The sequence below is a fragment of the Vanessa tameamea genome, chromosome 8, assembly GCF_037043105.1.
Source record: "Vanessa tameamea isolate UH-Manoa-2023 chromosome 8, ilVanTame1 primary haplotype, whole genome shotgun sequence".
Classification (NCBI taxonomy): Eukaryota; Metazoa; Arthropoda; class Insecta; order Lepidoptera; family Nymphalidae; genus Vanessa; species Vanessa tameamea.
In genome coordinates, this window is record NC_087316.1 from 4,095,301 (window position 1) to 4,108,092 (window position 12,792).

General features: G+C 30.8%; 3 protein-coding genes and 1 long non-coding RNA gene across 5 annotated transcripts in view; 3 read left to right on the forward strand and 1 right to left on the reverse strand.

Moving 5' to 3' along the window:
* The window catches only part of Stw (straw), a 47,861-nt gene extending 42,119 nt beyond the window's left edge, over nucleotides 1-5,742 (forward strand). The window contains exons 6-9 of one of the 2 annotated variants that reach the window (XM_026639103.2): nucleotides 3,018-3,213; nucleotides 3,399-3,611; nucleotides 3,919-4,149; nucleotides 4,314-5,742. In XM_026639103.2, the coding sequence (XP_026494888.1) occupies nucleotides 3,018-3,213; nucleotides 3,399-3,611; nucleotides 3,919-4,149; nucleotides 4,314-4,480 (807 nt within the window). In that variant the 3' untranslated portion in view covers nucleotides 4,481-5,742. Of the gene's footprint in view, nucleotides 1-549; nucleotides 746-835; nucleotides 1,049-1,140; nucleotides 2,552-3,017; nucleotides 3,214-3,398; nucleotides 3,612-3,918; nucleotides 4,150-4,313 lie in introns of those variants that run through there. The other variant, XM_026639104.2, reaches the window with a different exon arrangement.
* The window catches only part of LOC135193389 (uncharacterized), a 312,018-nt gene that overhangs the window by 189,600 nt on the left and 109,626 nt on the right, over nucleotides 1-12,792 (reverse strand). The gene's annotated exons all lie outside the window — the stretch shown is intronic.
* Nucleotides 1-12,792, forward strand: part of LOC113400109 (elongation factor Tu) — a 184,342-nt gene that overhangs the window by 46,493 nt on the left and 125,057 nt on the right. The gene's annotated exons all lie outside the window — the stretch shown is intronic.
* LOC113399851 (mast cell protease 1A-like) lies at nucleotides 8,623-11,997 on the forward strand. The gene is made up of 5 exons (XM_026639107.2): nucleotides 8,623-8,789; nucleotides 9,109-9,260; nucleotides 9,964-10,115; nucleotides 10,921-11,135; nucleotides 11,600-11,997. The coding sequence occupies exons 1-5, from the start codon at nucleotides 8,732-8,734 to the stop codon at nucleotides 11,986-11,988; spliced, it is 966 nt and encodes a 321-aa protein (XP_026494892.2). The 5' UTR covers nucleotides 8,623-8,731; the 3' UTR covers nucleotides 11,989-11,997.

Consider the following 12,792-nt stretch of genomic DNA (forward strand, 5'->3'; position numbering starts at 1 on the left):
TTGTCACGAGCCTATCTCTCTCACTCACTAATCGGCGGATATTGCATACTGGATTCTTGCCGACACGACAACCTCGATAAACTTAGCCAATTTTATTGCACATTATTACTTAAGCATAAACACTAGTATCGATGGAGATAATTCAAGGTACCTTATCTTTTTAATTATTGACCAGTATGCATTTGTATAGAAAGCTATTATTAAGTGAGATGTGTAAATACCTTAATATATAGTAAGGTATACCTTTTGAGTAGCAACCGTATACCAAAAAGTAGAACTGGTATTATAATGTAGATTCCCTTGCACCTCCCAAAATGGTATCCAATATAATTATTATGACAAAAAGATTTATATATTTAAAGTTTATCAAAATTGTTGAATTAAATAAATCCTACGCTGTTTAAATTAAATCTTTTTGTCAAATTATAATAATTTAGCCAATTCTATTCTTACCTAATAAATATAAAGTAGTATAAATGAAAATGTAGAAGTAGATTATGCACGTTATATTAGTAATTGCACGTACCTTTCTCCCCACTAACTATTCAGGTAATGAACCCCTTGGATGCGAGATGTAACATTCGCAGAAACGATGCAATTTGCGTCAGCCAACTTAAAAATGCACGAAACATTGACCCCGCGATTTTACAAGAGAGACCTGACGTCAAGATCTTCTTGCCTTTCCGTTTCTTCGCCTACAGACCGGAAATGTTATTCCAACCGAACACGTACAACAGATACTTAGGTAAGAATACGCTTTAACACATTGCGCATAAATATTGCTGGAATACATTTCCACATGAAATAATTTTCTGATCATAATCATACTTTCCAGTTGCACCACAAGGGGATCATGTAATTAGTTTAATAGACGAAATCTCGTATATGTCTCCACCTGCTCCTCTTATCAGTCAATTTGACGACATTAATCCCGATCAGTTCTGTAACGGTGACAACAGACCTGCTGACTGCGGACAAAACTGCATGTGCACACACAAAGTGGACATTCCTCTTAACGCTGTTGTAGAAGTCGTAATGGTAGATGAAGGTAAATTATATAATAATATTATAAGCATTCTAATGTTTTCGAATCGAATTTAAATATAAATTACTAAACTATCATTATTATTTTACTTTCAGTACAAATCGCCAACTTATCTCATCCGTTCCACTTACACGGATACGCATACAATGTTATTGGTATCGGCCGATCACCAGACCAGAACGTTAAGAAAATTAATTTGAAACACGCTCTCGATCTTGATAGAAGAGGTTTGCTCGAACGTCATTTGAAACAAGGTGATCTCCCTCCAGCAAAAGATACGATAGCTGTTCCCAACAATGGCTACGTCATTGTCCGTTTCAGAGCCAACAATCCTGGATTCTGGCTTCTTCATTGCCACTTCTTGTTCCATATCGTCATCGGCATGAACGTCGTTCTTCAAGTAGGCACTCACGCAGATCTTCCTCCAGTCCCTCCCAACTTCCCGACATGCGGAGACCATCTTCCTCCTATCAACTAAATCTGTTCCTAGAAACATTTGACAGTTTTCGTAGCGTAATGTGCGCGACAATTGGTAAAGCAGTTGATTTTTATGTTAACTAAGTCTAATTTTATGTTTGTTTTGTGTGATGTGTTCGGTAGACTCGAAGTGCTCGACTCTGCCTTTTGTGTTTATTTTATATTCGAATGTTTCCACTGGAGTTCGTGCTATTTTGTGATTTTATTTAAAGATAATAATAATAATTTCTGAGTGAATTTCAGTTAAATCTTATGTCTTATTTGGTGATACCCTATAAAGGTTGATATATCACTTTAAATATCACAGTTGAGGCTCTTACTTGTACAACGACATTTTAAGTACAATTTTTATATTATATATGAGCGTATATTATGTAACTAACGACTTGCCATTTAATTTTTCACCAAGGATATTTATTGCGTGTATATATTTAAATTTTATTGTCGCCTAAAAATGAGCCATCCGTAAGTATTTTCGTAAAATCTCCATGTTATTTATTTACTAAAATATATAACATACTTAATTCGTGAAACATTTTCTTTAACAAAGAACATTACAGGGTGGCTTGGTTTTCTTGGCGACTATCTTATATAAATTTAGATATTTAAGTTCTCCCAGTTACTAACTAACCCAGAATTGCATGAAACACAATTAGATTTGTAAATATTTAGTAAAAACTCCAATACTTGTAAATACATATACAAATATACCGGTTGGTTATTAAACAGATGCACGGCACCCAATGAAGACTGTTTATAACCATTAATATAAATAAGTAAACAAAATGTTACCATACGCAGTTACCACTATTAATTTAAGAAGACATAAACAATCAATGCATATGCAAATAATCTCGAAACCACTTAATCATAGCAAATTAATAATTTTAATTAGCTGTGATACAAAAAAAAAATTTTAATATGAAGTAAAAAATCATCTATAACATTAATCACTTGCAGCATATTTCTGATATTTACTTTTTAAGAAAATTGTAAATTTTTGTACCAATTAATAAAATATATAAAATATGTTATAATTTTATTTACCCCTCGTTATATGTTAATACAGCGTTCATTTAATTTAGATATAAAGCCACAAAAGCTCCTGTAATTACCTTACCTTTAAAAGTGTTCTTGGTATTTACTGCTCTTCTATGACATCTAATTCATATTTTAGTGTAAATTAATTTGCACATCCGTAGTGGTATTTTTGTAATTATTAAATGCACCAGTAGATAGTGAACTATGGAGTAATACCCTACCCTTAGCTGAAGTATAAAGGCACAATCTGGTCCCTATTGGTGGATTCTTGCACGAAGATCCTTCGTTAAAGGTTGTATAATGTTTTATTTTTTAGAATTTTTTATTTGTGTTTTACTATTGAAACTTTAAAAATATAGATATATTTTTAGTATTATATGTTGTTATGTTGTTATATTATTAAAACTTGTGATCTTCTAGCTTCGTTTCATGAAGATTTTATAACATTTTTCAGGTGTTGAACCCATTAGATGCAATTTGCGACGTCAAACGTAACGATGCAGTGTGCGTCAGTAATTTAAAGGCAGCTAAGCCTGTCGATAAAGCAGTACTGCAAGAGCGACCTGATGTGAAAATATTCCTGCCCTTCAGATTCCATTTCTATAAACCTAAAGACCTGTTTAAAGAAAATATGTATAAAAACTATTTAGGTAAGTACATAGAATACATAGAAGAAAACAAAAATTTAATTATTATTTAGAAACTTTTAACTCCCAAAATAATTTACTTGAAACATTTTTATCGATAAAAACCTATTTTATCTTATCTCACCTTATTTATATCCTTTATAAAATTTATTTTAATTCGACTACTAACTTTGTTATCACTGCTTCAGTGGCTCCGGGTGGTGATCACGTTCTAAGTTTGGTCGACGAGATTTCATATACAGCCCCACCAGCACCTCCTCTTTCTCAAATGCATGAACTACCACCGGAGCTGTTCTGCAATGGCGACAATAGACCTGCTGACTGCTCGGTTGATTGCAGATGTACGCACATGATCGACGTGCCTTTAAATTCCATTGTTGAAATAGTTCTTGTTGATGAAGGTAATATATTAAAGTCATATATGTATATTATGATCACAGCACTCACTAAACCAGAATTATCTTTAAAACCTGCTGTTTTGCTTGATTACAAAAAAGATTTTTGTTTGCTTAAAGTATTTCTGAACTATATCTTAAGTCTTTTAACATTTAAGCAGTCCTGATTTAAGCAGCTAGTACGAGTATGTCATGTTAATTGATCACTAACCTGATAAAATCCACTGCTCCCATGAATTGATTTAACAAAAGTCTTGTTCTATTTTAATATCATTTTTAAAATCATTAAAATAAACAAATGATTTCCTTTCAGTACAATCACCGAATCTGTCTCACCCATTCCATCTCCACGGAACGCCGTATAATGTTATCGGTATGGGTCGATCGCCAGATAAGAATATCAAGAAGATTAACTTGAAGCACGCACTAGACCTCGACAGAAAGGGTCTTCTGCACAGGCAGTATAATTTACCGCCCTTTAAAGACACACTCGCCGTGCCCAATAATGGATACGTTGTATTGAGACTGAAAGCTGATAATCCAGGTGAGATTTTTATTTCGCACTACCCACATCATCAATTTGTCAAAATCTAGAAATAAATAAAGTATATTAGAAACATTTGCAATTTTTAAAAATGGAATTGTTTTTATTGTTATTTTTCGTCTGACACAGTTTTTTTATAGATTCTTGTTTTTATTTTTTTGCAGGCTATTGGCTGTTCCATTGCCATTTCATTTACCACATAGTCATCGGGATGAACTTAATATTACACATAGGAACTCAGAGAGATCTACCGCCCGTGCCGCCGAACTTCCCGCGATGCGGTCACCATCTACCGTCAATAACGTCACCAGCGTACTATCCAATTCACTAACATTAGATCATTGATGATCATAGCGATCTAGAAAGGTATTGGCTATAACCTAATATACCCGAGAACATCAGACACGCGTACTGCCATATTTTATTGTGTTGTTAAAAATATGAACAACGTACGAACGAAATAAATTATATTGGACAAAAGATCCATGATAAACATCTTTTTAACTAGAAGACCAAAGTTATCAGATATATTGTAGCCTCCTCCATTAATTTACTTTCATTATTAATTATCTGTTTTTCTTATTTGTTATTTATATACGTCTCTTTTTTATTTTGTTCGATGAACGAATATTTCAATTGACGTAAACTATTTTAGCGGATTTTAATTTTTTTATTTATTATCAATTTAATTATTTTTCTTCTTTGACGATTCGGGGCTTGATGTGTAATCCGTTAAAGTTTTTACCTCAATTTTTTTTGTTACTCGTTTTAGATTTGTACATAAAACATAGTTAAGCAAACTCGCATAATATAACCTAGTGATGATAGATATAATTATAAAGTACGTTCGTACAACATTTTTCATTAGGTATAAAAGTCAAAGAAATTTGATGAGTTTAATATGTAAGGGCATGTACACAAATAGTTGCTACGTCTCAAACAGAGTCGTACTGTGGGGACCATTTACGTCGAATAGACGTCATATATAAAATAATTTACTAACTCAGCACAAACTCCAACCAATTATTACCTTCTATTAACTTTTCTCATCAGTTTGTATAAATAAAATTTGCAAGTGAATTTTAAAGCTAATCCAACCGATTGAGCTCGAATTGTGCACATACTTTTGGTGCTAGTAACTAAAATAAGAAATTTGATTCGTTTTAATAAATGCATCGAATTATTCGATATAAGTGTTTTAAAATTTTTCTTTTATTATTTCAATAATTCTATTGTGTACAACCGCCTTTGTGTATCAGAAACAAAATTATTCATAGCCTCAATTAAATGAAAAGTTCGATGTAGAATATATTTAATACGAAAATGTTTTTCAATATTATTAAATTATAATTATCATTTCATTCCTTGAAATCAAGTCGCTTAGACTTGAGACCGTAATTTTAATTACGGCGACTAACGTTTACGTCACATTTTATATTAATAATATTATATATATGTTAGCGATACTTATATAATTTTTATATGTAAATTATTAAGAGCACTTAACGAACATTTTACTTCTATTGAATGTTTAAAGAATAAAACTGATGTTGACATAAGTAAATAGTCATTTATATTATTTAAATTAAAATATATGACGAAGATTTTATTTAATTAAAATTAAATTAATATTATAGCAACTCTTCGTTACGTATTTATATCGGAATAAAAAAGTAATATAATTATTTATGACAAACAAAATGTTGTACATTAACCGTTATTAACAAAAAAAAATCATAATAAATAATTTTCCTGGTATGTTTGAACCATAGACTGTTAACATTTTTTATTTGTCTGTATTATGTAAATACTTATTTTTACTGTCTGTATATTGCGTTAGCGTTTTGATTTAAAATATAAGATAATAAAATGTTTAAATTATTTGCGAATGCTGTCCTATAAAACATAATTCCGCTCATAAATAAATATATTTACAATAATCGTTCTTGACTACCGCTTAAGTTGATGTCAGTTACGTTGATGAAGAGCTTGTATTTTTGACACAGAGTAATATTTTTAATTTAAAATATACATCTGTGGTGGGTTTGCCACAAACATTTTTATTTATAATTCATATTGGTTTTTTCATTACGTATGATGTTTAAAGTATAATGAACTGTATGAATCAATTCTGCATCGAATATTTGAAATAACTAAAACAAATAAATTGAAAAAAATATAAAGAAAATCTTGTTTTATTTCATGTTAACTTCTACGCATATTAAACACGGATGTTATGGAGCACCGTAACCGTAAGCGAAACCATCGGATATCCGAAACCCTAACCGAATCCGTTTTTTTATTATAATTTTATTTTTCAGTTTTATATTATACGTTTTAAGAGAGTTAATTGTGTTAAGGCTATTTATTTAATTTTTTTTCTGTGATTATACATAACACGAACACATAGACGAAGACATAGACAATGGCCCTGTAAGAAATATTAACCATTCCTTACATCGCCAATGCGCCACCAACCTTGGGAACTAAGATGTTATATCCCGTGTGCCTGTAGTTACACTGGCTCGCTCAACCTTCAAACCAGAACACGATAACACTGAGTACTGTTGTTTAGCTGTAGAATATCTGATGAGTGTATTAGTACCTTCCCAGACGGACTTTCACAAAGCCCCACCTTCAAGTTTTTATTTAAATATTTCCTCATTATATATCGTAATTAATCATATAAAGAATGTTAACGAAATCGACTCAACGGCCGTAAACAAATAAGTTAGAGCCTTTATGTAACTATAAATATATATCCTATATTTATAGTTACATATATACATATATATACAACAACTGACAACAGACAACTACTACATACAATGTATAGTAATATCATAATTTGGTTCTTATTTAATTACAATAATAATAACTATTCAACTATTCGTTAATTAAAATACAATTTTATATATATTTTGTATATACGTATAATATGATTTATATTATAGCGAAATAAGATCATGCTGTAGGCGCAAATATAAATAATTACATAAGATTTTTTTTCAATTTTTTTTTAAATTCGTTTGAAGATGATATATGTTGAATACAGCCAAAAATTTACTTATAAAACTACCGTAACGTATCTTATTAAACCTATTTATCTCAAAGGAAGTCACGGTATAAGTTATGATATTCAATGATACGAACATATCACATTAATAGAACATTTAACGTGAATAGTTTTTAGTTATATAAACATAGTTGCAAAGAAAATTCTACATAACAGAAAGGTTCTTTTATATTTATCAAAAAATATATCGCAATTTAAAATACATGCAGTACTCTGGTCTGAATGATTTTAGAAACCATATTTGACCAAAGTTTTACTTTATTTTCGCATGAACAATCAAGTTTAAAAAAAGAGTTTTCAAATAATATAAGAAAATATATATGTTTCTTATTTTTTTGGGTACCATAAAATCTAACAGGTCTGAAACATATAATCCGTGTGCAAATCCGTCTGCGTAGGTTCCACCTTCATTATATAGCCTACCGCCGAGCAGTGCTTAGTAGTTATGTTTCGGTTTGGACTGTGAGGGAACCAGTGTAACTACAGACACAAGGGACATAACATCCGAGTTCTCAAGAGTGATGGAACATGGGCCATGTAAAGATTGGTTAAAATTTCTCACGGCGCCAATGTCTACGGGCAGAGCTGACCATTTACCAATAGTTGGCTCATTTTCTCGTCCGCCAACCGATAATTACATTTCAATAGTACTGCTAACGATTGAAAGATATATAAATTAATTATTGTTTGCCTTCAAATTTGCTGTTATAAAGTAATGAAATCACATCTTATATTCATAATATTGTTATCAGGTTCCTGTGAATTATAAATGATTATACAATGAGCTAAATACTTGACCTACTCCGATATTATAATCACCCGTAGATATATAATTAAATATAAGGCTCGTATATAACATTTGGATCAGGAAATTTCAATCCTTGGAATACAGAATGATTAATTTTACTTAATCTTCTGAAAAAAACAAATGAAAATGATGTTTTTTTTTTTGGTGTCTTAATTTGAAATTTGGCACAAACGTTGGCGCTGGTGACAATACAATCAATAGTTGGTTCTGTATCTGTTATATGTATGCTGTATCTGTTATCCATGTATTCCTTTGAATACACGGATTGTATAAAAGTTTTAAAAATAATTACGTACATATTAATTATCTATTAAACATTGATTAATCAAGCATGGTTTATTTAATCTTTGAACATTTTATAAATAACTGCTCATCACTGTTATTTAAAATATAAACAAACGTGTTAAACATTTACAGTATCAAATCATGAGCTCATTAATATACGTTACTTGAAATATAATTGTATATAATTTCAATTGTTAGCGTGCGTGAATTAAAAAAGAGTATGAATTAAAATCTATAAAAAATATTTTATTGGTATCATCCTTATGGCGATCATTCCTCATACTAACGTATATATTAACTTTGTACCAGTTGGTTGCCTCTGATATTTATAATTATGCGAAAACATAAATCGTGTATGCATCTTCGAATGTTATATAAGCGTTTGCGCGGCAGATGACATAACAATATTCACTATGAACGTAATCGTTAATTTACTTTTTATACTTCTAAAATGTTACCTTTGCCTGTCGGGTAGGTAAAAAAAATATAATACGCATAACGAGAAACTGATCATTGTTTTAACTCAAACAGTTTTTACTACCAAAGCATCTACTTTTCTCAACAATACTTAACTAAGAAGCGGTTTTTTTTATCTTAAAAAAAAAGATGTGCTAATAGTAACACTATTTTTAAATTTAAATACAATCAACTAAATGAAACATATTTAATTCAGTTCTTATTTCAAATGTTTTGTAAATTCTTATAACACATATAATATATATTGAAATTTGATTTTAAATAAAACATCAGTAAAATAGCATAGCTATATTTTTTATAATAAATATTACAGCTTCAACTGGTAGTCAGTATTCAGGAGATGGTAGGCTGGTAGGAGGTCACGAATCTAAACCCTACAGTCATCCTTACCTGGTAACACTTCAGTTAAGATTCTTATGGATCCGAGCTCATGTTTGCGGTGGCAGCATATTGAGCAACAAATGGGTAAGTACTCATATGTGTATCATTATTCTGAATTAGATAGTAAAAAAAGGTAAAGTAAGATCCTGTTCCACAGCTGAGCAAAGGCCTCCTCTCCCTTTTGAGGAGAAAGTTTAAGAGTTAAATTAGCTAGTGGCTGTGTATTACATAGAAATTATATCCTTAAATAATATTAATAAAGTTGAGTTTTAATTTGAGAGTTACTTTATGTTTAAAATAATAAATCTTTGCAGTGTCAATGTCCTTTAAAATGTCCCGCTCTGTATAAAAGTTGTCAAGTATTTTGGCCTTTCATTTAAAATGCTGCAACATTAAGGGCACTATGGTATGCCGTGTGACTGCAGAGTAATTTCTTTTAAATATATTTTTTTAAGGTTCGTTATCAATGTCATTCAATAATAATAAAAACGTCATAAACAGTGTTGGTAACGTAATTTTGAAATTAACGATTAATTGTTATTAAAATATTATTTAGATTCATTTTAAGATCTTTTTTTTTGTTCTTATTATATCGATGCGACGTGTACACAATATCCACCATACCCTATTTGAGTAACGTAGTAAAAAGTTCCAAATCCTCTTCTTAACGAGAAACAAGTCAGGCTACTTGCCTTTGTACAGAAGTGGGGCACTAACAGTATGTTATTGTATTAACATTTTTAATAAATGAATATTATTTGAATTAATTTTTTTGTCATATTTCTAGGTCTTAACAGCGGCGCATTGTATTAAGGAATCGTTTCTTACTAGATGGCTACCATTGGACGCAATAGCTGGAGCCCACGATGTATATAATTTTGGACCAAAAGCCCAAATAAATGCTATAGGAAAACGGTTCCCACATCCTTTGTATCCAGGGTTAGCTTCATTGCCAATCTCTTGATAACTATGTTCTTTTGAAGTTTATTTTTTTTATATTAACAATAATGTGGTTTCATGGCAAAATCACTGAATTATCGCTAAACTAATATAGATCAACGATGAGATTGGCTTATAATTAAATTTGATTGGCTAAAATTATACCCTGTTCTACCAATCGCATTTCGACAACAGCGAAAATTCTCAAAGACTTAATACAAATGTGTCTTACACGCTGCACTTACCATCTCCTCACCATTATACTCCGACTATACGATGATCGGATATGACTGCGGAGAGATCAGACGAAGGATCAAAGGCTTTAAGTTATTTTCGAGAAGGGGTCATATAACGCTGCAAACTTCCGAAATCCTTGTCGCTACTGTGAATTTATTGGCCGAAACATTTAACAACTTTTTATAGATACAGTCTTATAAGCCAAACTCTAGACTAACGAGACAGTTTGCTGGAACTATATTAGGAAACCATTAACCTATAAATAAATAAATATTTATCGGTTAATACCAATCCTTACATTACCAATGCGCCACCAAACTTGGCGACTAAGATTTTATATCCCTTGTGTAAAAATAGTACTAAATATTGCTGCTTGGCGGTAGAATATGTTAAGAGTACGTGGTACCAACCCAAGTGGGCTTGTAATATTTACAATTTTTTACACCAATATTTAGTAATTTAAAGTTACTAAATAATTTTGTTAAGTTATAAAGGTCGAATCCAAGCGAATTGAAGTCCAACTAATCATCTCATAGCAAATTTCCTCACAGACTTTTTTAAATTTTAGTGGCATCGGACCATACGACATAGCAGTACTACAAACGAGCAAACCATTCACGTTTACAAATGAAGTTCAACCAATAAACTTACCGTATAATAATTATAAAATAAGCAACGACCCTCTGACATTAGCTGGATGGGGAGTTTTGAGGACAACATTTTTCATACCAGATTCACCGAGTAGATTACAAGAGGTTAAAGTTACTTACATACCTTATCAAGGTAAGATAAAATATGGTATATTTCGATTATCTCAATATTTCGAAAGAATAAATCATTTTATGGACATATGTTACATAAAGAGATCAAGAACACAACTATAGAAAATTCTGATATGATATTCTAATATCTATTGCATAAAAAAAATATCACTTGAATTTTAATTTGGTAACGCATGAATTATATAGAAATTTCAAGCATTAAAACAAAAAATGTTGGATTCATGTCATAAGCATGTCAATCAAATTTTTTTTTTAATTTTATAGACTTTTTACCCAAATCATCGAAAATAAATAATTTAACAGAAAACATTCGCACCATTTTCAACAAAATAAAAATGTGACTAAAAACATTTCTTTGTCAATTTCTTTCTTGGGATTTTGAGGCCCAGATCACTGTCACTGATGAATTATTCTAAACGTTCTCAAGATTTCCTTTACAATAATAAGAATTTTATTTTATTTTAGAATGTTATGCAGCTATTGAAAAAATAAAAGACATTGACGAAAGTAATCCTCTAAATAAAGATGCAAATATTTGTACCGGACCGCTCTCAGGTGGGATCGCAGCTTGTAGCGGTGACTCGGGTGGACCTCTTATACAATATGCTCCGAGAAATGCATTTAACCGAATAGAAGAAACAACTGATGATTATGAAGATTATGTTGGAACAGAATATATTAAAAGAAATTCTATCGAGTATAAAATGGCTAATATCAATAATACCGAAATAATACCAGTTGTTCTCGGTATTGTATCTTGGGGCATGTCACCTTGTGGAGATAAGGGAGCCCCGACTGTGTACACCAAGGTTTCTGAATATATCGACTTCATAACTGAATATACTAAATCATGAAAAAATAAATTAAGCCGTCTATTTTTTATGTACCTTCGAAACCAATTTTTCGGGTAGTCTAGGATTGAAAAATAAATCTTTTTTTCTTTCATAATTTCCATTTATTCTTATCTTATAAATATTTAACAACTTCTAGAAATTTCCTGTTCACGTTTTCTTATAGTTCTTGTCCTCTTCGCAGTTCGTCAATCTTATCTTCTAAATTATACCTAACGTTTCACTCGAACAATAAATTTTTAATTAAAACCAAACTTCTCAGACTAAACGTTTTTAATGTAACAAATTTATTTCGATTTGGTACTTTTTATAACAACAGGAAATATTAAGGATTAACAAAGTCTAAACAGATATTTCAATGAAAGTTGGTATGGGATAATCAATTTCTAAGCCAATAACAGGCTGTAACAAACCTTGAATATTAAATTAGTATATTAATACTATATACACACACATCCAAAACCACACTCTCGCCAGTCGCAAAAGAGTTATTCAAGCAGAGATAACCGCTATAATATCACAAGAGAGGATACGACAGGTGTTAATAGATTTCAGAGGTACTATTCCGTAAGATCTCACTTCGTATTCTTGAAATGCTGAAAGCCGGTGTTTTGATACGCTATTGATTTAGATGTGATTCCATTTAATTTTAGAATTATAATTGTCTATGTCACATATCACCACCTGACTTTTCAAAATCATTATCTGCGGTGAGTTGTTCTTACAGAATAGTTTTAGATACATTGTCATACAATGTACCTTGATCGAAAAAGTCATGTCGATATCATTCCAAACCCCATTTATTTA